The following is a 22,346-nucleotide window of genomic DNA, read 5'->3' on the forward strand; positions in this document are numbered from 1 at the left end:
GGTGCACGCACGGATGTTCCTTCCCCCCTTTTCGACGCATGAAGCTGCTCGTACGCACGTACACACGAGAAAAGGTGCGGTTGGCTGCCGGTTTACCGCATGCACGGGCACGGACCGGACCTTCAGTAGCTGCTGATCGCCAAAATAAAAGAAGCCACCCATTGCTGCGCGACCTACATGTATGCGTGGTACGCTACAAAAGGGAAAAAAAAAGATCACATGCTACTAGTACTAGTTCCTTTGAGCAGCAACTCAACGCGCGTGGGGCGCCAACAGTGCCGGATCGCCAAAAGAGCACGGGTAAACTCCCGTCAACATTAGCAGTGGGTCGGGTCCTATATATTCTGACGACGGCAAGCACGCGCGCACAGTGCGGGCCGTGCAGCCGCGGATGGGAGCACCGGAGCAGGTAAAAGTACCAGACTGTTTGGATGTCGTCGGGCACCAGAGCGGCAGGAGCGCCTGCCCACGATCTTGCCCAACAGCTCCAACATCCATCGCTGCTCCGTTCCTGCAGCTCGCTCCACCACCCACTGATGGTGATGGTGATGGCCATCATCATCTAGACCATCTCAAAGGACATCAACATTTGATTTCCCACAAGAAAGCTGGATTTTATTCGTTTCTTAAAGAAAAAATCATAGCGATCGATGACGGGTGATGTTTCCTACACCCCGCGCATGTTTTTCTGATGCGCGCGCCTGGTTTATTGAGAGCGTTGGATTTGGTCGACGAATTAAGATCTGAGGTCTTTCTTCCAAAAAAAAAAAGATGTGAGGTCCAGTGGCAGCACAGTTCTGCCGCGTGCGTAGGAGAATCACTGCCTGGCTGGCGGCTGGCCGAGGGGCCAGGCCGCTCGCCCGCTGCCATTAATCTGGGCTGTGTTTAGATGTGAAAAATTTATGAAAAGTGAAATTAAAAAGCATTGTAGTACTTTTTATTTATATGTGGTAAATATTGTCTTATCATAGACTAACTAGGTTTAAAAGATTCATCTCGCAACGTACATCCAAACTGTACAATAAGTTGTTTTGTTTATTCACATTTAGTGTTTTATACATACGTCATTTGTTATATTTAATATTTCGATGTGATTTTAATGTGACGGAAAATTTGGAAACTTTCGAGAAACTACACAGGCCCGGTGGCGAGCGCGCCCCTGACCAGGTCAGTGACCACCGCCGCGACAGGCGCATATGGCTCGAATCGAAAGCCGTGACCGAACCCCCTGCACCTGCGCAGTGCCGAGCGAAAAGGGACGCTCAGGCCAGGCCAGGCCGCCGCCGGCATGGCAGCTCTGGCCCGGCACATGCATTGCCCTCCTCTTCTCCTCACACCCCAGATTCTCTCGTCAGCTACACCTACACCTAGGCACGGAGGAGCAACACATTCACTCGCAGTCCGTCCTTGCTGGGCCGGCGGCCAGAGTTTACGTACCGGCAAAGATGGGAAATGGGAAAGGCCGATCCGGTTGTCCCCATGCCCCTGGCTCGTCTCACCTGGCCTGGGGCTTTCCTCGAAGTGGCAACAACTAAAGCGGCGCCGGGGGCGCGCCAGGACGGGCATGTGAGGAAAAAAGGAGGCGAGGCGAGGAGGTAGAGTGCCGCTGCCGCCGTGTGGTGGCGCAGCGGCCGGCACGCACAGTGCGCTGTACGACGAGGCGCTGCCCCGGCGTCGCGTTCCGCATGATGAGCTAGCTAGCTAGCAATGATCGGCGATGGATGGAAGCTGCGCCGTCTGCTTCCTCCGTCTCCGTGTCCGGGCCGGCAGATTCCCTTCCCTTCCCTTCCCTCGCCCCGCCCCGGCCGGTGATGCATTCGGCTTTTGGGCAGCGGTGGCGCAGGTCAGGACTCAGGAGTGAAGAAAAGCCGGTCCGGCCGGGCGGCAGGATTTAAAAGAGGATGGCCGCCTTTCGCCTCCTTTTGGCGAGAGTTTCCGACCGCATCGACGCCGCAGAGCAGCAGAGCATTTGCGAGCTCGCAGTCTGGTCTCAGCAGCGACGCAGCAGGCGCGTTCACGAGGTGAGGCGAGGCAAAGGGGCCAAGGTGCGATCTCATCTCACAGTGCGCGGAGCTCGAGGCAGGTACTAGTACGCGTCTCGCCGCCGCCGCCGTGCGGGGAGCGGAGAGACCGCGGCCGCGACGTCACCCGCGTCACGCGCCCCGCGGTTGGAACTTGCGCCCGGCGCCTTGCGCTTGTTGTCTCTCGCGCGCAGTCTGGCTGACAGCCCCCTCGCGCACTCAAATCATCCCTCCAAGGAATCTGTCGCGCCCCCGCTACGCTCCTCGCGCTCTCCACTCGGCGTCCCGGCCAGTTGGCCGTCACAGGCCTTGGTCTTGTTTAGTTGCGTAAAGATTTGGGTGTAAAATACTATAGTACTTTCGTTTGTATTTGATAATTATTGTCCCGTCATGGGTTAACTAGGCTCAAAAGATTCGTCTCGCAAATTACAATCTAACTGTGTAATTAGTTATTTTATTTAGCTACATTTAATACTTCATGCATGCGTTGAAACATTCGATGTGATGGGAATCTTGTAAAGTTTTGGAATTTTGAAGGGAACTAAACAGGGCCCTTGTTTAGTTATCTTCAAAGTTCCAAAATTTTATAAGATTTCTCGTCACATCAAATTTTTCAATACATGCATGAAGTATTAAATATAGCTAAACAAAATAACTAATTACACAGTTTATCTATAATTATCAAATACAAACGAAAGTGCTACAGTATTTTACATCCAAAAAATTTTGCATCTAAACAAAGCCTAAATATGAATCTATAAGGAAAAGGAAAAAAAAGAAAACGCAACCAAATGCTCGTCCTGCTGGCTTCCCTGACAGGTCATCAGCCGGGATCAGGACACGCGGAAGCGCCCATTCGTGCGCACCAGCCTGACAGCCGACCTAACCCAACACGTTTGAATACTAATCAAGCTGCCACACTGCTGCGTCGATCATGCGGTGGGCGCCGTCTCGTTCTCGTCCCGGCCCCCAGGATGGCACGTTGATTCGCTTGATCCTTTTTGGTTTGATTACTGCGAGCCGTGCCGAGCCGTGCCGTGCGTGATCATCACGGGGCACGAAGAGAACGTTTTGTTTAGCCCGTGGTGGTGGTTAGCCGATCGATTAGTTAATTGCTGCCAGGCATCAGCATCAGCCGGGGCGTCCGGCCGATGCGATGTCATGATCGTCGCTCCACGCACGCTCCGGAACAAGAACAAAAGCCAGCAGCCAGTTGAATAATCAGCTGCCGGGGAAGAGTCGTGCCAGCTGGACATGATCTCGGCTGCCGCCGGCGGCCGGGCCGGGCGGCGACAGGTAGGCCGCGCCCCGGTCGCCGTACGGCCGGTCAGCCAGCGGGGCCGCCCGCCTCCTGCCCGGGACGGGAGAGAGCGAGCGTTGTCATGGTTGTCTGCTTGCTTCAGATGAGACGGCGCCGCGGGGTTTGCTCGCAATCAATCGCAAGGTGATCATCAGACGCGACACAATCATGGGGCTGGGAATTCTGGTACGCCCCGCCTCTCCGCGACGTTGATCGCGCCGACGATGATGATCCGTGGTGATCGTAGGTTTGGCTGGGGTGATGATAGCAACACGAGATAAAAGATCGACAAGCCCGTCGTTCACTCAATCGGAGCCAATCAGTCCGGTTACTGAATAGCATATGCAAGGGAAAAAGAAGCACCCCAATGGGGGCGGATTTTATACGTGATATGTTGCTCATAGTCGAGAAAATATCAACCGATAGATTTGTTCTTTGTAAGCGCAATTTAGTAGAAGTTTAGAACAAATTATTCCCATTACGGTGAAACAAGCTGACAGGACGATACTACTTTGTTGCTCATAGTCAAGAAAAATATCAATAGATAAATTTGCTCTTTGTAACTGCAACATAATAGAAAGTTTTGAGAAAATTATACCCATTACGGTGAAATAGACAAGGCGATACGCGATATTTTGCTTATAGTCAAGAAAATATCGGCCGCTAAATTTATTCTTTGTAGCTGCACTTTGGTAGGAAGTTTTGAAAAAGATTGTGCAGATTTTCTGCAAAAATTGTAAATCACGCATGCATATTAGCATCAATCTTTTTCAGTACTCGCAAATAAGAGTATATAGTCGTGTATTATCACTGGCATAATTAAAATGTCAAGGTGATTGCGATATGTTGATGAGAGACGAATTTGTTTCTAAAATTAAATTTTACACTACCTATTTTTAGGCGTGCAAATGGATGACCCTTATGTGCACCTTCCACCTTTAGTTCAAAATTTTGTACTACACCGAAGAAGATTGGAGCTGCACCTAAGGGTCACCCATTTGCACCCCTACTTATTTTAAAATGCAAATTTTCCTAAACGCGCACAATATATTAATATGACCTTTTCTTTTTACATAGCTTGACGAATAGGTCGATAATCATATCATCAATAGAGTTAAATGCAGGCAATATGATCTTCCTTGTTCTTGACATCCTATTCCTTCCAATGGTGGCCGAATAGATACACTATCTATGTAGACATTGCGGCGTATGATTTTCCAACGCCCTCGTGATACAACGGTATAATCCAAGCCCGCCAAAGGAAAAGCGATTTCACTAAGCCAACCGTGAGTTCTGGTGGTTGCGGCATACTCTTAATGCGACGACACTAGAATGAGGTCCAGGTTGAGTCGTGCCATACTCTCGCTCACGTTTACTATATGCTCACCCTTGCGAGGACGACGAACAATAGCACGCTAGCTAGGGAGTGAGTGAGAGTGAAACTAGGTGTGAAAAGAGAACCGTTTGAGCAGGAAGAAGAATCAAGCTTCCGGACACATATTAACGTCCTTATCAATCAACTAGGATAAGAGGGTGACATAATAGGGTTGATATTTATATATGTATACATCTCTTCGGACTCAAATATGCACACGCAGGCGGAGTAATTAATTAATTAATTAATTAACCACCCGTTGCTAAATCGTCCGCGCCAGAGGTAGACCACGCGCCCAGCATACTCATCTCCGACAATCAACCACCGAGCGCGAGCGCTCCGTTTTGGAAGTCTCCGACCCACCCAAGAGCAAGTTGGCTTCGCATACTCGCAGCCGCAACGCAACGCAGAAAATTAGAAAAACACCGTGCCATGACCATTGACTGATTGACCCACCCACACTAATAAAGACCCCCCCCCCCCCCCCCCCCCCCCCCAGAATATTCCAGGCCCGCTGCTCATCCACGTCGGATCGAAGAGAAACCACGGCCGCCGTCCCTCTCCTGCCGTCGCCGGAGCTAAACCCCCCTAGAGAACTCCGTCGAGAACAAGAGAGGACGCCACGGTCGAATTGTATACTACTGTATCTGCCAATAAAGTAAAGATTTCACTTTATCCTTAAGGAAAAAGACGAGGCGGACGATTAGCACTAAACTAAGGTTAGCGATATGCTCCGGTTGTGCCAAAACCACAAGACAACGAACCGCAAGACAACGAACACACTACCGTGTGCACAAGCAGAAACCCATCAACGCAGGTCGCCAAGCCTTTTGACTTAACCGCCCGGATTAGAGGAACCGTTAATCTGACGCTCCCCGCGCCGACGCAGCGCCAGCCAAGTCGCCGGGGGCATCGGGAACCCTCCCTGCCCTGGGTGCGAAAAGACGGGGGACCCGTCAGCGTCGATGACCTCACCGGCGACGGCGACGCGGCACCGTCGCGCTCAGCCGTTACGCGAGCACCACCACCACTCCACCAGCGACGCGGTAATAATGGCGATTAGCGGCGGTACAAGGGCAAAATTTTCCATCGGCGGCGGGTGGATTACACACGACGCTGCATTACACGGACACACACCATGGCGTGGCGAGAGTCGCTGCCGCTGCTGCTGTCATTTACAGGGCCTGCTAGAAGACTGCTGGTACGGGAACTCGATTAAACTACTAGCTAGCTGATGATTAACTAAGCTGCTGCTAAAAAACCCAAGCCATAGTAGCTTCTGGTATGACACAGCGGAGTTCGACGGCGGGAGGCGGCGCGGCGCTTAACTAAGCTGCTGCTAAAAAACCCAAGCCATAGTAGCTTCTGGTATGACACAGCGGAGTTCGACGGCGGGAGGCGGCGCGGCGCGGCGCCGGCGGCCGGCGGGGCTCACATGACGGAGCAGGCGTTGGGGTTCTCGTCGCTGAACATCTGGGGCGCGTGGAGGTGGGACGCGCCGTACGGGTAGGCCGGCGGGGGCGGGGGCGGGTACTGGCCGCCGGCGCCGGGGTGGTAGAAGCCGGCGGGGTGCGGGGCCGGGGCGCCGCCGTAGTAGCCGCCGGGGGCCGGGGCGTACGGCGCGTACCCGTAGTGCGGCGGCATCTGGTACATGCCGGCCTCGGCCATGGGCATCGGCGCCACCGACGCGGAGGAGGCGGACTTGTCCTTCTTCTCCTCGCCGCCGTCCTTCTTGCCGCCGCCGTCGCCCTTGTCCTTCTTGTCGCCGCCGCCGCCGCCGCCTCCGCCGCCGTCCTTCTTGCCCGGCGCGACGACGTCCACGGTCCGGCTGAGCTTGTCCCGGAGGTAGCCCGGCAGCGCGGCGGCGTCCATGGTGCCGGTCACCTTCACCAGGTCCTTGGCGGCGTCGATCGCCACATCCTTCACACCTGGAACCAACAGATGGAATTGGAAACAGTCAATTCGAATGTTCGATCTGGACGGCCGGTCTTTTCTGTCGTGCGGAGAATCCGAGGGGGGGGGGGGGGGGGGGGGGGAACCGCACCTTTGATCTTGTAGATGCGGCGCTTGATGCGGTCGATGCAGCCGTCGCAGTGGAGCCGGATCTTGAACGTCACCGTCTCCTGGGGGAAAGAAAAAAAGCAGAGTAATTTCAGTTTAGGCTGACGAGAGCATGCAGCAGCGGCTCGGGATTAATTGGAATCATCGGCAAGTAACTGACCTCCTTGGGTTCCTTGGCCTTCTTCTCCTCCTTCGGCTTGTCGCCGCCCTTGTCTTTCTCGGCCTTCTTGTCGCCGCCGCCGCCGCCGCCCTTCTCCTTGTCGGCCTTCTTGTCTCCGCCGCCGCCGCCGCCGCCGCCCTTCTCCTTGTCCGGCTTCTTCTCGCCGCCGCCGTCCGCCTTCTTCTCCTTGTCCTTCTTGGGCGCGCCGGCGCCGGCGGAGACGATCTGCACGGGCTTCTTGGCCCTGGCCTCGATGCGCTCCTTGAGCTCCGCGGCGTCCGCGGGGCCGGTGACGACCACCTTGCCCGCCGCCATGTCCGCCGTCACGGTCTCCACCCCTGCGCGCACAGCAAGCAACGGTCAGAAACGAAACCCAACGCCCGCAAGAGGAGGACAACGGCAAGGCAACCCGCGACGACGATCCCGCGCGGCGGATGGACGCACCTGGGGCGCGCTTGATGGCCTTGCGGACCTTGCCCGCGCACCCGGCGCAATGCAAGTCGACCTTGAGCACGATGGGCCCCGGCCCCGCCGGCGCGGCCCCTGCGTCCTTCTCCTTCTTCTTGTCGCCGCCGGCGGCGCCGTCCTTGGCGGCGGCCTTCTTCTCCTCTCCCATGGTGGTGGCTGCCTGCCTGTCTGCCTGCCTGTCTGCCTGCCTGAGCGGTGGTTACCGAGGGCGCGGGGTTCGAGGTGGGATGCTGGCAGGGTGGGGGGGTTTGGGACGGTGGGGAGCGGAGTGCCGGGTGGGGGCGGCGTTAAATAGCCGGGAGGGAGGGTGGCGCTGCGGCGGCCTGCGTGCGGGGCGCACGTTTCATTTACATACCGGACCGGCCAAACTGTCGGGGTCCGGTACCGGTATACCGGTCTGGTTTAGTCGGAAATCGGTCGGTATCGGTTGAATTCAAATTTGAATTAAAAAACTCAGTTCAATCGGTTCGTACCGGTATACCGGCCGGTAAACCGGCCGGTTTGAATTCAAATTCAAATTTAAAATCGCATGTGTAACCGGTTTGGAACGGTATACCGACCGGTTTGACCGGTTTATCAAGTTGGCTTTAATGAGCCGTCTTATTTTTTTTCTTTTCTTTTTTGGTGTAACTTTAAATGCCCTAAAAGTATGTTAAACGAACGAATTTTTGAGAAAATTTGACACCATTATATTCATCGCACCTTGAAGTATTTTTAGAAATTTTTTGGGAATTTTTCATTTTTTGAATTTAAATTTGAATTTTGAATTTGGAGAACCGGCCCCACTGAAACCGGACCGGACCGGTCCGGATCGGTTCCCACCGGTTTTGGAAACCCTGCCGGGGCCGCAGGGTGGGTGGGCGCAGTGATGGCGGAGGCGAAGAGATGCGGTTGCTGCGGCCTGCGGTGTGAGCGAGCGCGGGTCGGACGGACCCGGGAGGCGGCGGTGGAAGAATGTTGCGCGAAGCTGCTGACCGCGGACCGGCTGGACGCACGTAGTACATGTGCGCGATGCGATGAGCGTGCGCCGCCGTCAAAGCGTGCCGCTTACCGCTCCTTTCCTGGCTGCTTCTTCGGGCGCGCATCCTGCCGTGTGGTTCGGTTCCATGGGTGGGATTGGGAACGTGGGATTTGGCAGGATTTTTTTTTCGGGTAAATTTGGCAGGATTTTTTTATCGTGGATTTGGCAGGATTTTTGCAGGAGTAATTGAGTAGTACTCCATCCTTAAAAAAACACTCTAAAATTTAAAATTTATCTAAAAAGCAAGTTATCCTACCATATTTTTTTAAAAATGAATGTTTATGCAATAATCAATTAGTAGCAAATATAAGTAATATATAGGAGCAAATATGACTATTTTACTTTTTTGTTAACTTATTCTAGAATTTTTAAAATGATTTGCTTTTCGGAGTGTGGAGTGGGGGAGTACAACTCTTTTTAGCGTCTAATGAATAAGGGGAGCTACAACTAGGGAAGAGAAATCTTTGTAAAAAGTCAGAAATTTCATGAGGATTTGAGTTTCCAAACTACTAGCCTCTAGAGTGAGCAGTAGTTTTCATCCACGGAAAATCTGATTCCCTTCCAAGATTACGTACGGAGAGCAAGGCTTTGACGTTACCTTCTGTAAGCTCACACTTTGCCTCCTGTACACCTGGTAGCACTCTACTACTCGACTACTCCAGTCTCTCATGCATGCCCGTTGCAACGAGCCAGAGCGACGCCGCAGCCACAGCGGGCATGAACAGTTCGGTCAGGCGGCGTTCCGGCCGGGGTGGCGGCGCCGGTTGGTCTCCTCCCCGGAACGACGGCCCGGTGGTGGCCCCGCCGGCGTTCGATTTTCCTCCGCGCGCGCCATGACCGGGACTAGGGCTGGAAAAAAAAGCTCATTAAGCTGGCTCGGTGGCTCGTTTCAAAATTGCTCCGATTACGTTCGTTCTTTTTTTAAAATAAAGATTAGTTGATTTGGAATAAAAGTTAATTTTGGCAGGCTCGGCTCGGCTCGGCTCGTTATGCTCGATTTGAAGTTGCATATCAAACAATGCGGGAGACTATAATAAATACGAATATATTGATTTCGATGAAAGCTCGAAAAAAATCGAGACTCGGCTCGATTCCACCCTAACCGGGACAACGCGGGCCGCGCGCGTGGAGGGAACCCCGCACAGGAGGCCACCGGCGCGGTACGGCACCCACGTGGGTACCCTCGCGCTGGATCCGTACGGGCCGCCGGATGGTTCGTGCCTCCCGACTCCCGAGGCTTTTTCAAATGTCGGTTGGCGCGGAATCCTCGCGCGGCAGCCGGTGATGGGCCCTCCGGTTGTCACGGGCTGGGCCTTGCGGCCTGACATGTGGGCTCTTCTGCCGCTTTGACTCCATGTCGGGCTTTTATTTATTTATTTAGTATTTATTTATGCTGCGTGCGCGGTTTGATCTGGCGTAGCGTGGGGCTTTAATAGGAACGATGTGGCCCACTAGGCCCAGCAATTTAATGACCATTCGCTTGGTGACTTTGCACTTGGGGCCCAGAACTCAAATCCTATCGGTGGTGTGGGAGGAGGAGATTTTCTTCTTCTTTTTTTATGGCAGGAGGAGATTTTCTGATACTACTGCGTTGACCTTTTTTCTTTCAAAAAAAAAAAAACTGTGTTGACCTGCACGGCTGCCCGGAATGTACGCATTCACTAGTAGTATTTAGGGGTGCAAGTGGATAATCCTTAGGTGTACCTCCAACTCTAATACAATATTTTAAACAAAAGAGGATTGGAGGTGGTCCTAAGGCTGTCCGCACTGGGTGCGGTAACCCATCCGCAACCCAAACTTTTAGTACCATATACAGAAAATTTTGCTGCAGCGGGTGCTGTAAAGGACTGCGGTATTATCCAGAGCGGCCTCTGACACGCCATATGCAGCGCGGCACGGACGAGACGGTACACAGCCATGCGCGGGCCCCTTTCGTCCTTCCCGCGGCCCATCCCCAACCGCCGTTGCTGCCGCCGCCGTCGGGAAGCTGAGGCTCTGCTCCACCTTGGCCGCCGCAGATGCCGAAGGAAGGAACTCGCGCCACCCTGCTCGCCGCCGGATACGCTCAGGAAGAAGCGGATCTCGGAGCTCCAAGCTCGAGCTCGAGCTCGAGCCGCCGGCGAGGGAGAAGGCATGGACCCTCCAGTCCATGGTCCCGCCGTGCCGCGCCTCCGCCATGGCCCCGCGCGGCCCACGGGGCACCGGTCGCCGAGGGCACAAGCTCCACGAGGCGCCGCGCCGCGGCACGGCTCCCGCCTCGCTCGAGCTCCCCCGCCCCGCAGACCTCCGCGGGCCGCCGCCTCACAAGCTCCCCTGCCCTGCGCGCCACGAGGCGGTGAGCTCCGCCTCTCCACCTCGCCACGCGCCTCCTCTGCCTGGGCCTCGCTGCCGCGCGCGCCTCCGCCTCCGCCTCCTCCGCCTTGGCCTGGCTGCCGTATCTTCCGCCCCGCGCGCGGCCGCCGGTCCTGCACCTCCGCGCACCTCGGCGAGGCGAGGAGAGGCAGGGGAGGCCAAAGAGGGAAGAAGGCCGGCCGGAGATCTTGCCGCTGCGTCGAATCGAGGGAGGGAAGGGCCGCGGCGAAGCTCCGGGAGGAGCGGCGCCATGGATCTGCGGGAGGTGGCGCCGCCGGTACGCTTTAGGGGCCTGGCCTCCGCGCGCTCAGAGGAGGAGGGGAGGAGGACAAGGGAGGGGCGGCGCCCAGCAGGGGAGGAGGCCGGGGTGGAGCCGGCTGCCGCCCCGCGCGGGCTTCCCCGGCTAGCCGCGCCAAGATCTGGCCGAGAGGGGGGGGGATCCGGCCGCCGCCATGGGGCGTGCCACGACGACGAGGCCCGCTGGCCGCCCCTCGCCGAGGAGGATGGATGGGGCGGGCGCTGGCCCCGCCGAGCTCGAGGCTGCCATGGACGGGCCGAATCAGAAGCGCCACGAGCTCGCCGCCGCGCGCCCCTGCGCCCGGGAGCTCGCCACCAGCAGGGGGCAGGGCCCTGCTCTGCCGCGAGGCCGCCGGGGGCGGGGCCTTGCTCCGCCCGAGGCCGGCGCTGGAGGCCGGGGACGCGGCGGCCCGCAGGGGCCACGCCGAGCTCTGCCCGCGGCGCCACAGGGGGCCACGGCCGAGCTCCGCCCGCCCCGTGCCAGGGAGCCGCCGCTAGTGGCGAGGGAGGAGGGAGGCCGCCGCCGCTCCTTGGCCCAGCGCAGGGGACGCCGGCCGGCGCAGCTCCCCAACCGCCGCAGCGAAGAGAGAGAGAGGAGTGTGCTGTGGCCGGTGGGAGAGAAAGGGGTTTGGGTGGATAAAAAAATCTATCTTGTGGGTCCCACGCTGATTAGTTGGTATATAGAGGAGATATAGAGAATGAATGAATGCGGAGAAACTGAATATAGAGTAGAGAATCTCGATGACCAGGATGGAATATTCCATTTAAAGAGTGAATTTGGAGTATCACGAGTGCGGATAGCCTAAGGGTCACCCATTGGCACCCCTAGTAGTATTTGAGTCCGTGTCCTCGTTCGAGCCGGCGGTGCCTCTGGTGCTATATTCTACTACTTAACATTTGGGATCATGCCTTTGCCACTCCAAATCGTGCATATCCAACCATAATTTTAAGGCCAGTCTCATTGGAAGTTTTATGGGCACAGTTATGTCAGATGAGTTTCATGGTGATGAAATCCTCCTCACATCCCATGAAACTTCATTCTTCTCTCTCCTTACCAAATCAGCAAATTGATGATATTTAATATCATAAAATCTTCCATAAAACTCTTATTGAAACTGATCTTAGCTGACGATGACCGGGCAAAAACCATGTCCGGGTGAACCGCGTCCCTAAAAAAGCAAGTTGAGGTGCCATACAGAACATGATCCGTACCCTAAATTGACGTGTTTATTTCTTGCAATACTATGAATTGTAGGATAAATTGGTGGTGGAAATAAAATGTTATAAATAACCCTGCATGTAAATTCTAACGGAAACAGGGCAGGCGGAACTACGTGTGCACGAATAAGTTTAATTATCATAGTTGAAAAGCCACAATTACATTATTTGTGGGACAAATTTTAAATTCTATATATATAGTTGCATTCTTTGCTGGACGGAGCCCAGTACGTACAACATATTTGCACCCTCCATTACACGACAAGCTCTCCTGACTTCTCTGAGTTTAAATAAACAACCACCTGCATGCGAATATTTCTTGTCGTAAAGCAAATTATAATTTTGTACTCCATAGAAGTTTACAGTATCTTGTAGCAATGACAGCTCGGAATAATGGAAATCTTTTTCTTTCGAACCACGTACTCCAAGGTTAAGATGGGCATTGAGAATCCAGTTTTCACCATCGCATTCCAACCTCTGAATCTCTGATCCTCCTATCAGTGTCACTGATTAGATGGAATGGGAATTACAAACAGAAGACATGTTTAATTACACTGCGCTGTTGGACTCAGAACGTAGAAATTAAATACACAAAATTCCCACTGTAAACAAATACAGGATGCTCATTTTTCTTTTAATTTATAGATGAGAGTCAGGCTCTACGCATTTGCCATGATGGCACACTTCCAAGTGCGCTTCTTGGTGGTCGGAGCGGTACATAAACCAGACATATGGGCACATTGTTTAATGTTATTTGTGCCCATTGTTGTACATTATTTTGGGCTTTATTACTTTATGTATCACATTAGATGGCTATGTGGCACATGATGTGCATTGGACTTCTCCTTGCCCCGGCCTCAGTCTCATCATCAGTTCATCACTGGATGGAACAACTGCCAGGATTCTCATCCGCCGGCTGGCCACCGTATGGATAGTAGTAGCCCTCCGGCTCTGGTTCCGGCGGCGGGTACGCCGGCCTGTACTGCTGCCCGAAACAATCTCCTCCTTGATGCGTATAGAAGGCGCCCACCTCCGGCGGTTGGTACGCCGGCCAATGCTGCCCGTAACATTCACCTCCTCCTTGAGGCATATAGAAGCCCCACGTCTAGTGTTGCCTAGTGGGGCGGGCGCCGCCCAGTGTTGGTCGCCGTACACTCCTTCCGGCGGAGGGGAACCGTACGACGACGACGACGCCGGCGGAGACGGAGGCATGCAACCACGGCATTGCGGTTGCTGGACCGGTGGCGGAGATGGAGCTCGCTGAGAGGCGCCTCGTCGTCCCCGCCGGCGCCCACCGGCGGGACACGCCGCTGACGACGGCGACGATGAGTGGTTGCTGGCATTGTCGGTAGCCGCCACCTCCTGCGGCCGCGGCTCCGCGTGCGCCGTCGTCGCCCCGTACAGCTCCCACATCTGCTCCGCCGCTGCCCGCGCCGCGGCCGCCTTCCGCTGCTCGTGGTCGTACCGTGCCGGCGCGTCCCCCGCGCTGCGGGGGTCGCTGACCACCCTGACGGGCCTCCTCATCCTGACCTCGACGCTCGTCGCCACCGTCGAGGCGTCCGCCGTGCCGGTGACCTCCACCCGGCGCCCCGGCACGTCCGTCGTGACCGCGTCCACGCCTGCACGCACGCACGGACTAAGCACACGTGAAAAATGGCACGGCCCTATATCGTGCGTGCCCATGGCGCGCGCGTACCTGGGATCTCCATGACGCGCCTCTCGACCTTCTCGGCGCAGGACCGGCAGTGGAGGTCCATCTCCAGGACGATGGGCGGCGCCGGAGCTGGAGGGTCATCAGCTGGCCCGGCAGGCGGCGGCGGATTAGCGTTGACGCTGCCGCTGGCGCTGGCCCCCGCGGCCGCCGCCTCCCCGTCCTCCTCCACGCCGTCGCTCACGACCCTGACGGCCTTGTTCGTCCTGGCTCGGAGCCGCGCCATGACCGCCGCCGCGTCGGCCGTGCCCTCGACCACCACGAGCCCGGTCTCGTAGGACGCGGTCACGCTCTCCGCCCCTACACGCTCCCGCGAGCAAATTAAAGATGAGGGAGAGATCAGACGATCACAGGCGCTGGCATGGATGATATATATAACGAACATGGAGGCCGGCAGCCAGGGTACGCACGTACCAGGCACCTTCATGATGGCTTTCCGGATCTTCTTGGCGCAGCTGCCGCAGTGCACGTCCATGGCGAGGATGACAGGCGCCATTGCCGGTGCACGCGGTGCCCGATGATCTATCTCGTCGTCGATCCGGGGCCGGGCTCGACACCGGTCGATCTACTCGGCGTGTGCGTGCGTGCTAGCTCTATGGGTGTATTGCTGTGCTGTGCATGGCCTGTTGGCTCTCGATCGGGGTTTATATACGGGAGCACGGAGGTGATCGATCATCGTGCGCGGGGCGGGGATCGTGGAAACATTGATGAGAGCTCATCTCCTTTTCGTTTCACCAGAAAAAAAAAGGAATCACGGGGAATCAATCGGCAGATCAAAGCTGCAATTATTCAGCAATTACCTCTCCCGCGTTAAATACGATTTTTTTAATTGCGTTAAATACGATTTGGAGTGAGAGTTTAGGAGAGAGTTTTTTCGGAGGCTCGATCAGAATCTGTAATTATTATTTAGGAATTATTTAACGTGGGAGAGGAATTGCTGGTCAAATCTGCTCGAACATATATACCATCCGAGATATATCTTCCTCTATAGTTTTCCATATGGCCATATCTTAGATGGCATGTTCGCTTCTCGTGAAATCTGACACATTTAATTTGGAATGAGGGTTTATTAGGCAACAGTTTTGGGAGGCAAGACCGCAAGACTGAATACCTATCATGTACTATGTCAAGTGCATTTTTTTAATAGAAACAATGTGGTTATTTCACTTATAGTAGGAGATATATATTCATTTGAATGGTATAAATTTCTAGCAATCATAGATCGGTAGATGAGCCTTTTACAATTAGTCAAAAGATAATACTATTATGAGGAAAAGAAGTTATAAGAATAAAGTGCATTGGAGGTCCATCAACTTTTTGAGTAGAGGCTTTTCCTACTTTCTGGGGCTTTGTTTGTTGCACCCAACTCCAGCAAGGGTCCCTACTTCTCAGCCCCTAAATCTTTTTCTTTCCTATTTCAAGTTTCTCTCTATGTATATCACATTAGTAAATGGACTCCCATAGCGACTGCTCAAACCGAATGGACTCAAATCATATATGTCAATTCACAGCTGGATGCAGACATGACAATGCACAAGATGTCACCGATTGAAAAATGGTTCTAGTACAAATCACTGCAGAGCCAATACCTATCCAACTGAATCTGGACAGCAGTCGAAACCAAGTATAATACAACTATAGTTTATATGACATGCTACTACCAATCTATGGGCATCACTAGCACACAAACTATGAGACTCCAAAAGTGCTTCCTGCAGATTCTTCACAGCACTGTCGTGGTAAACAAAGTCCATGGACCAAAACTCATGGTTATCAACTGAAACCACCTGAAAGTATTTCGTGTTTCTCTAACGGGTTTGTTCTACTTCTGGAGGAGTTACTGATCGCAGTCAAGCGGAATGACCACCTACATTTTCAAATAGATAAAAAAAGTTGTTAAGTTACGTATACTTTTTCAAGAAAAACAGATTTTGGAATCAGCTGACAAACTATAGTGACAAGCCACTTCTTTTTGTTATCCACATCAAGGTGACAAGATGCAGAAATTTCACCCGAAAAAAGTGCAGATTCTACATTTGTTGACTTCCCATTTACCAATCACAGATCAAAGGCTAAGAATTATGAACCTTAAACAAGAGACAAATAAAGGGACAGATCATATGGCAGTGCATATAAAAGCTTGAAACAGGACCTAGACACGACAACCATTTGTCCAGCAGTAAAAAAATACCAATGGAACAGGCTGGTGCACAAAACAGAGCTAGACAACACGTGTTACATCAAACCAGATGCTACATAAACAATCAGGCTGTTTGTAATGCTGATTCATTTCTCCAAATTACCTAAGCAACAACCTGGCAGTCAACATAAATGTATTCAACAAGCATCTCTGCAAGCATCAAGCAGTACTAGAAAATAACCAAACATATCTCTACAAGAAGCTGCTAAAGATGGTTTACAACTAGTATACCTCTGTCACAAAACATCACCGACCGTAGAGAGAAAAAAATCAAAGCTTGCTAAGCTAGTCTGACTAATTTCTGGTTATGGTCTTAGTGCATGATCTAAAGTACTCAAATAAGCAAATAAAAGAGAAAATAACTCACCAAGCATAAATTAAATGGCTGCACCATCGGCATCACCTCCTGTTCCACCACTAGAAACGCTAAACCCACCACCAAACCTAGCATTGAAGGCATCCATCTGTTGTGCTGCAATTTGTGCTCTCATTGTCAACACATGTGTCTTCTGATCCGGATCCATGGTACTCACATCACAGAACATGATTTTTCTGTTCTTGTTCCCACATCAGTTTGCCTTTTTCCAATGATATCAATTTGTCTTTTTCCAATGATATCTTTTGCTGTTGAATCATCTTTGTCTCCTTCCACCTATCCTCCTTCATTTTTTTCTCCTCCTCCCACCTAAACTCCCTCAACTTCTTCTCCTCCTCCTTCTTATCCAAGATCAACTCTGCAATAGCTGGTATAGTGCTGCATCACTGTTGGGGACGCCACCTTTGGCCATCGACCGAAAGCCCGCGGACCATTTCGGGTCCAATGACAAGGTCTTCTGCCGGCTCAGCATCCCGAGCGAGCGAAGGGCCTCGGGCTTCAAGCGAAGAGAGGCGAAGACCAAGGTCCAAATAGCGAAGACGAAGGCAAACGAAGACCGTCGAAGACCAAGGTCCAAACAGCGAAGACGAAGGCGAGCGAAGAGAGGCGAGGACCAAGGTCCAACGGAGGAGGGTAGCGAAGAGAGGAATCAGGAAGCGATTGTAACACCCAGGTGTTAATCAACCCTAATTAAGTTTAATCAAGGCCATTAGTTTTAAATTTAAGCCACAGACCATAAGATAGCAAAATTTCTTGTTAGTCTGGGCCGGACCGGTCTGACCGGTCGGAGCAACCGGTCTGACCGGTTGAACCTGGGCCAACCGTTTTTGGGCTCCACATCATTTAAACCACTCTCTCTCTCTCCCTCACCAATTCACTCATCTTCACCACACCAACTCCCTCTTTCCCCGAGCTCTCCTCTCCCAAAACCCTCACTCCCTAATCCCTCATTCCAAACTCCATTTTAAGGCTTGGGGAGCTTCAAATCAGGGTCGAGGATCATCCTCTCCAGGTGCTCCTTCCCGGGGTGACGTGGATTCAAGTTCTTCGCGGAGGAAAAGCTCATCCAAGGTATTTTAGCGTGTGATGGTCGATCTCCCGTTCTAGGTGATTTTAGGTGGTTCCGTCTGGTCAAACACGTCCAAATGCACCCCTGAACTAGTTCCTAGGAGAGTTTTGGTTTTGGTGGGCGATTTTCACCGCGCCATGAATTCTAGCTCTTGGTCTGAGTAGGACCGATCTGACCGGTTGGAAGGGACCGGTCTGACCGGTAGCATGTTAGGAGTCATATGGGACCGGTCTGACCGGTCGGTGGGACCGATATGTAATTGGGATATTGAATACTTATAACTTTTGTAAATCATGCATGCATTCTCATGTCATGTGCATATGCACACGTGTAGCAGCCGCCGCGGAGGAGGTGGTATACGAGGTGGTTGCGGAGCCACAGGAGTCGTAGGGGCAAGCCCCACAGCAGGAGGTTCGTGAGGAGGCAGCCCAAGGCCCAGCTGACCCTAGTGCTGAGCAGCAGACTCAAGGTAAGCCCCGGTGCATGTCCTGTTATTTCAAATTATGACACCTATATATGTCTCTATTACTCATGCATTAGGTTTAGGAATTGTTTGAAACCCTAGTTGCATGATCCCTAGGTTCCCTTGAGTTGTACTAGCATGTATAGGATGATAGAAATACTATGCATAATAGATCTCGGTAGAAGTCGAGTGGATTCTGGTCACTTGCGAGATATAGGATATCTCATTATTTTGAATGTATGGAATATTGGAATATGTAAGAAAGGAAAAGAATTCGGAGACCGTGCGGGGAAAGGTTAGCCCCGTTTGTGTCGGTTAAGGACCGTTCGTTGTCTGGTCCTGTGATCGAGTTTGAATTGTACTAACCGCATGCCGGGAGTAGGAGGTAGTCGAAACCGGTAAGCCGAGTACTGCCTTGCTTCGAAAGTACAGGACTCCATCTCACCTCCTGGGGTAGTGGAGTAGTCGCGGAGAAATGGGGTTGCATGGATTATTTTTGGTGGTCTCACGTTGAGCTCGGCTGACCATATGATGGTGGGGCGGTCCTGTAGTTCGAGGCGGGGAGGGGAATGGTTGGTGCATGGGGTCCGACGGGGCTTATACGTGCCATGTTGGTTAGGTCCACCTTGCAAGGTTAAATCGAATCGATTCGCCGTCAGTCGCTCTCGGATATGAGCACCTTGATCGCAGCACCGCATCGTAGTAATATGTTACGGAGCATGGATTATACATTATGATGATGATCACCTTGAGTTATGTTATATTTGCTCTATCAGGTGTGCTCTAGATATCATGCAAATACTAGTCTATGGTTAAATTATATAGAATCTTGAGCTAAAATATGGAGAATAAGGATCCATTGCTAGATGCCTCTTTCTGCAAAACAAACTACCGGCCAAAAGCCTTACATGTCTAGATAATGGGCTATGTATACCTTTAGACGGGTAAGTCTTGCTGAGTATTAGTTGCTCAGGGTTTGTTGCCACCATTATTTCAGGACCCGTAGACGTTGACTTCTGCCCCTGCTGTGTCAAATTCATCCGCCGTGATGCAGAGAGGTGGGAAGTGGTGGAGCGAGACCCTTATGTTAGGAAGTCGGCGGGTTGCACACTTGAGGGCAGAGTGTGCAGCCCTCAATTTTGTTTAGACCGGTCTGACCGGTCAGTGGACCGGTCTGACCGGTGGGTATGTTAGGTTAGGGGTGGCACCGGTCTGACCGGTCCTGTAGAACCAGAACCAGATGTAGCAAAGTTGATGTATTTTTTCTTTTATGTTTTAACTTTGGCTCCACTGTTGCAAGTTTATAAATCTTTCAACTTATGTAAATTAAGTCTGTATTTGAACTCGGTTTGTAAAACCCAAAGCTTTATCGCATGTTATTGTTGTATTTTCAAGTTTCTGTCGTGCTTGTACCATCTGCGCCCGCCTTCGCGTGAGACTACCGGTGTTGTTTCGATCGGGCTGTGGGTTGAGAAAGGACCATCAAATTAAGCCATTAAGCTAATGCGCCCGATGTGTTCAAATGACGGCCATTACGCTTAATTTATAGTTTTCATTTGGCGGTTCTGTCACAGCGATCGTGTCGGATGCCGCGAAGGCCAAGCTCACCGAATGATGATGTACGAGACGGGGCCCAGTAAATAGTAAGGGCCCGGCTGTGATCTGCTGTGTAATGTAAAAATTCAGTTGTGTCCCTGGAATATTCTGGGAATATAGTTGTTAGGGGGCATTACAGTGTAATAACGGAAGGTGGTAGGTGAACCGTCACCTATAAATACCTGATCGTTGTACATTGATGGGGGACATTGAATAGAAAAAGAGAACTCCACTTGATCGTGCGAAGCCTTTGTGCTAACTCCGAGTTGTCTGTGCATTGAGTTGCTAGATGCAGGCGTCATTCGCGAGGTACAGTACCCAGAGTGGTTGGCAAATGTTGTTAGGGTTCCGAAGAAGAATGGGAAATGGAGAATGTGCATCGATTTCACCAACCTCAACAAGGCATGTCTGAAGGATGAATATCCCTTGCCTCACATCGACAGATTGGTTGACGCGGCGGCCGGCTCAGAAATGCTGAGCATGTTGGACTGCTTCTCCAGTTATCATCAAATTTTCATGAACAAGGCGGACGAAGAGAAAACCAGCTTCACCACTCCCTCTGGGACATACTGTTGTGTCAGAATGCCAGAAGGTCTTTGCAACGCAGGTTGTACATTCAACAGAATGATCAAGAAGGTGCTCGAGGATCAGCTAGACAGAAACATCTCCGCATATGTGGACGACGTGGTCGTCCGAAGCAGGAAAAGGAAAGATCACATACAAGATCTTCGTGAAACTTTTGCAAACCTTCGCCGACACGGACTGAAGCTGAATCCCGAGAAGTGTGTCTTCGGCGTTCGAAGAGGCAAGCTATTAGGCTGTATGATCACTGAAAGGGGCATAGAGGCGAACCCTGAGAAAATTGAGGCAATCAGGCGGATGAAGCCACCAACTAGAAAGAAGGGGGTACAAAAGCTCACAGGCAGGATGGCTTCGCTGAATAGATTCATTTCCAGGTCAGCAGAAAAGTGCCTTCCATTCTTCAAGGCATTGAAAGGAACTAGCAACATGCAGTGGGGCGAAGAACAAGTGAAGGCTTTCGAAGCCCTAAAGACATACATAGAAAATCTGGCAATGATGTCCAGCCCTTCGGAGAAGGCAGAGCTATTGTTGTACATCGCCACTTCGGGTGCGGCGGTCAGTGCAGCTCTCGTCGAAGAACGATCAATCGAAGTGGAACTTAAGCAAGTTCCCATCTATTTTGTCTCCGAAGCCCTGAGTGGCTCGAAACTATTATATTCTGAGATGGAGAAAATGGCTTACGTAGTTGTCATGGCTTCGCGGAAGCTTCGCTATTATTTCCAGAGTCACAAGATAAAAGTCCCAACTTGTTCCCTCTTCGGGACATGTTTGAAAACAAGGAGGCCTCCGGCAGAATAGGCAAATGGGCCACAAAACTAGCGGAGCACACAATTGACTTCGTCCCCAAAACAGCTATCAAGTCCCAGGTCTTGGCAGAATTCATTGCGGACTGGACTCCGGTGACGCCTTTGCAAGAACCACCGAAGTTAGAATCAGTATGGCAGTTTGAATGTGATGGGGCATACCAGAGAGATAGAGTGGGGGCTTCAGCAATACTGACAGCCCCTTCGGGTACACAATTGAAATATGCAGTAAGGCTCGACTTCAAGGGGTGTACAAGTAATGTTGCTGAATACGAAGGCCTGCTCTTGGGTCTTTGGAAGGCAAGAGCACTGGGGGCGTGAAGGCTGTCAATCAGATCAGACTCTGAGTTAATCACAGGGCACATCAACAAGTCCAATAGAGCACTGAAGCCAGAGCTGGCAAAGTATTTAGCAGCCATGCGAAGCATGGAGAAATTTTTCCTCGGGTTCAGCATACGAAGCTTCCCCAGAGCACAAAACAAGCAAGCCGACATATTGGCGAAGGCAGTAGCTCAATATGATCCGTTGCCACCTGATGTGTTCTTCGAAACATTGAAGTAGGGCTCCGTCAACTGTGCCGAAGAGACTGCAAAGTTCATCAACGCCATAACCAGTGAAGACTAGAGGGCCACTATAATGGCCTATCTTCGCGGGCACTTCGTCCCGGAAGATGACAAGGAAGAAAAGAGAATGGCGCTTCGTGCCCGCAACTACAGAATCATCAATGAAGACCTGTACTGAGGAGGGGGGGGGGTCTGCGCACCCCTCCTAAAGTGCATCTCTCGCGAAGAGGGCAGACAGTTGCTCGAAGAGATTCATGCAGGCATGTGCTCTTCGCACATTGCAACTAGGGCATTGGTAGGAAAAGCTTTTCGCGAAGGTTTCCGCAAATGCCCAAATTGCCAAAGGCATGCACCATACAGCAAGTTTCCACCAGACGAAGTGCAATTATTGCCTCCGGTGTGGCCCCTCGCTCGGTGAGGCATCGACATTGTAGGGCCTCTGCCCACGGCGCCAGGAAACTACAAGTACGCCGCAGTCGCAGTGGAGTACTTCTCGAAGTGGGTCGAAGCTAAGGCGCTCAGGGATATCACCGCCGGAGCTTTTCAAAAGTTCTTCTGGCAAAATATCGTATGCCGCTTCGGCGTACCAAAGGAGGTCACCGTAGACAATGGCAAACAGTTTGACTGCACCACATTCCGAGACTTCACCACACAATTGGAACGAAGCTATGCTTCGCTTCGGTCTACCACCCGCAATCAAATGGCGCGGT

General features: G+C 52.4%; 3 protein-coding genes and 1 long non-coding RNA gene across 5 annotated transcripts; 1 reads left to right on the forward strand and 3 right to left on the reverse strand.

Moving 5' to 3' along the window:
* Positions 1-5,736: 5,736 nt before the first annotated feature.
* On the reverse strand, positions 5,737-7,656 carry LOC120650938 (heavy metal-associated isoprenylated plant protein 6-like). Of its 2 annotated transcripts, XM_039928249.1 has the most exons (5): positions 7,362-7,656; positions 6,918-7,255; positions 6,741-6,819; positions 6,112-6,624; positions 5,737-6,015 (listed from the first exon to the last, which is right to left on the reverse strand). In XM_039928249.1, the coding sequence occupies exons 1-4, from the start codon at positions 7,531-7,533 to the stop codon at positions 6,128-6,130; spliced, it is 1,086 nt and encodes a 361-aa protein (XP_039784183.1). In that variant the 5' UTR covers positions 7,534-7,656; the 3' UTR covers positions 5,737-6,015; positions 6,112-6,127. The 2 variants fall into 2 exon arrangements, with proteins under 2 accessions (XP_039784183.1, XP_039784181.1); XM_039928247.1 differs by having other exon boundaries at positions 5,739-6,624.
* Positions 7,657-10,323: 2,667 nt separating this feature from the next.
* LOC120647865 (formin-like protein 5) lies at positions 10,324-11,046 on the forward strand. Its single transcript, XM_039924685.1, has one exon. It carries the CDS (start codon positions 10,324-10,326, stop codon positions 11,044-11,046), a length of 723 nt encoding a protein of 240 aa, XP_039780619.1.
* Positions 11,047-13,150: 2,104 nt separating this feature from the next.
* On the reverse strand, positions 13,151-14,480 carry LOC120647866 (heavy metal-associated isoprenylated plant protein 6-like). Its single transcript, XM_039924686.1, has 4 exons — positions 14,399-14,480; positions 13,970-14,284; positions 13,569-13,892; positions 13,151-13,353 (listed from the first exon to the last, which is right to left on the reverse strand). Exons 1-4 carry the CDS (start codon positions 14,478-14,480, stop codon positions 13,151-13,153), a joined length of 924 nt encoding a protein of 307 aa, XP_039780620.1.
* A 1,079-nt stretch (positions 14,481-15,559) lies between these two features.
* On the reverse strand, positions 15,560-18,525 carry LOC120650939. The gene is made up of 2 exons (XR_005665869.1): positions 16,552-18,525; positions 15,560-15,851 (listed from the first exon to the last, which is right to left on the reverse strand). It is a non-coding gene; the product is annotated as an uncharacterized LOC120650939 (long non-coding RNA).
* Positions 18,526-22,346: the final 3,821 nt, after the last annotated feature.

The sequence above is a fragment of the Panicum virgatum genome, chromosome 9K (genome assembly GCF_016808335.1).
Source record: "Panicum virgatum strain AP13 chromosome 9K, P.virgatum_v5, whole genome shotgun sequence".
NCBI classification, from domain to species: Eukaryota; Viridiplantae; Streptophyta; class Magnoliopsida; order Poales; family Poaceae; genus Panicum; species Panicum virgatum.

What these genes read in the sequence shown, in the direction of transcription:
- LOC120647865 (XM_039924685.1), top strand. Translation starts at nt 10,324, where the DNA reads ATGCGCGGGCCCCTTTCGTCCTTCCCGCGGCCCATCCCCAACCGCCGT.
- LOC120650938 (XM_039928249.1), bottom strand. Translation starts at nt 7,533, where the DNA reads ATGGGAGAGGAGAAGAAGGCCGCCGCCAAGGACGGCGCCGCCGGCGGC. An exon ending in GGCCATCAAGCGCGCCCCAG is followed by an intron (nt 7,256 to 7,361) that starts GTGCGTCCATCC and finishes CTGTGCGCGCAG; the next exon opens with GGGTGGAGACCGTGACGGCG. An exon ending in AGGCCAAGGAACCCAAGGAG is followed by an intron (nt 6,820 to 6,917) that starts GTCAGTTACTTG and finishes TCTTTCCCCCAG; the next exon opens with GAGACGGTGACGTTCAAGAT.
- LOC120647866 (XM_039924686.1), bottom strand. Translation starts at nt 14,480, where the DNA reads ATGGCGCCTGTCATCCTCGCCATGGACGTGCACTGCGGCAGCTGCGCC. An exon ending in AGCCATCATGAAGGTGCCTG is followed by an intron (nt 14,285 to 14,398) that starts GTACGTGCGTAC and finishes GGGAGCGTGTAG; the next exon opens with GGGCGGAGAGCGTGACCGCG. An exon ending in GTCAGCGGCGTGTCCCGCCG is followed by an intron (nt 13,354 to 13,568) that starts GTGGGCGCCGGC and finishes ATATGCCTCAAG; the next exon opens with GAGGAGGTGAATGTTACGGG.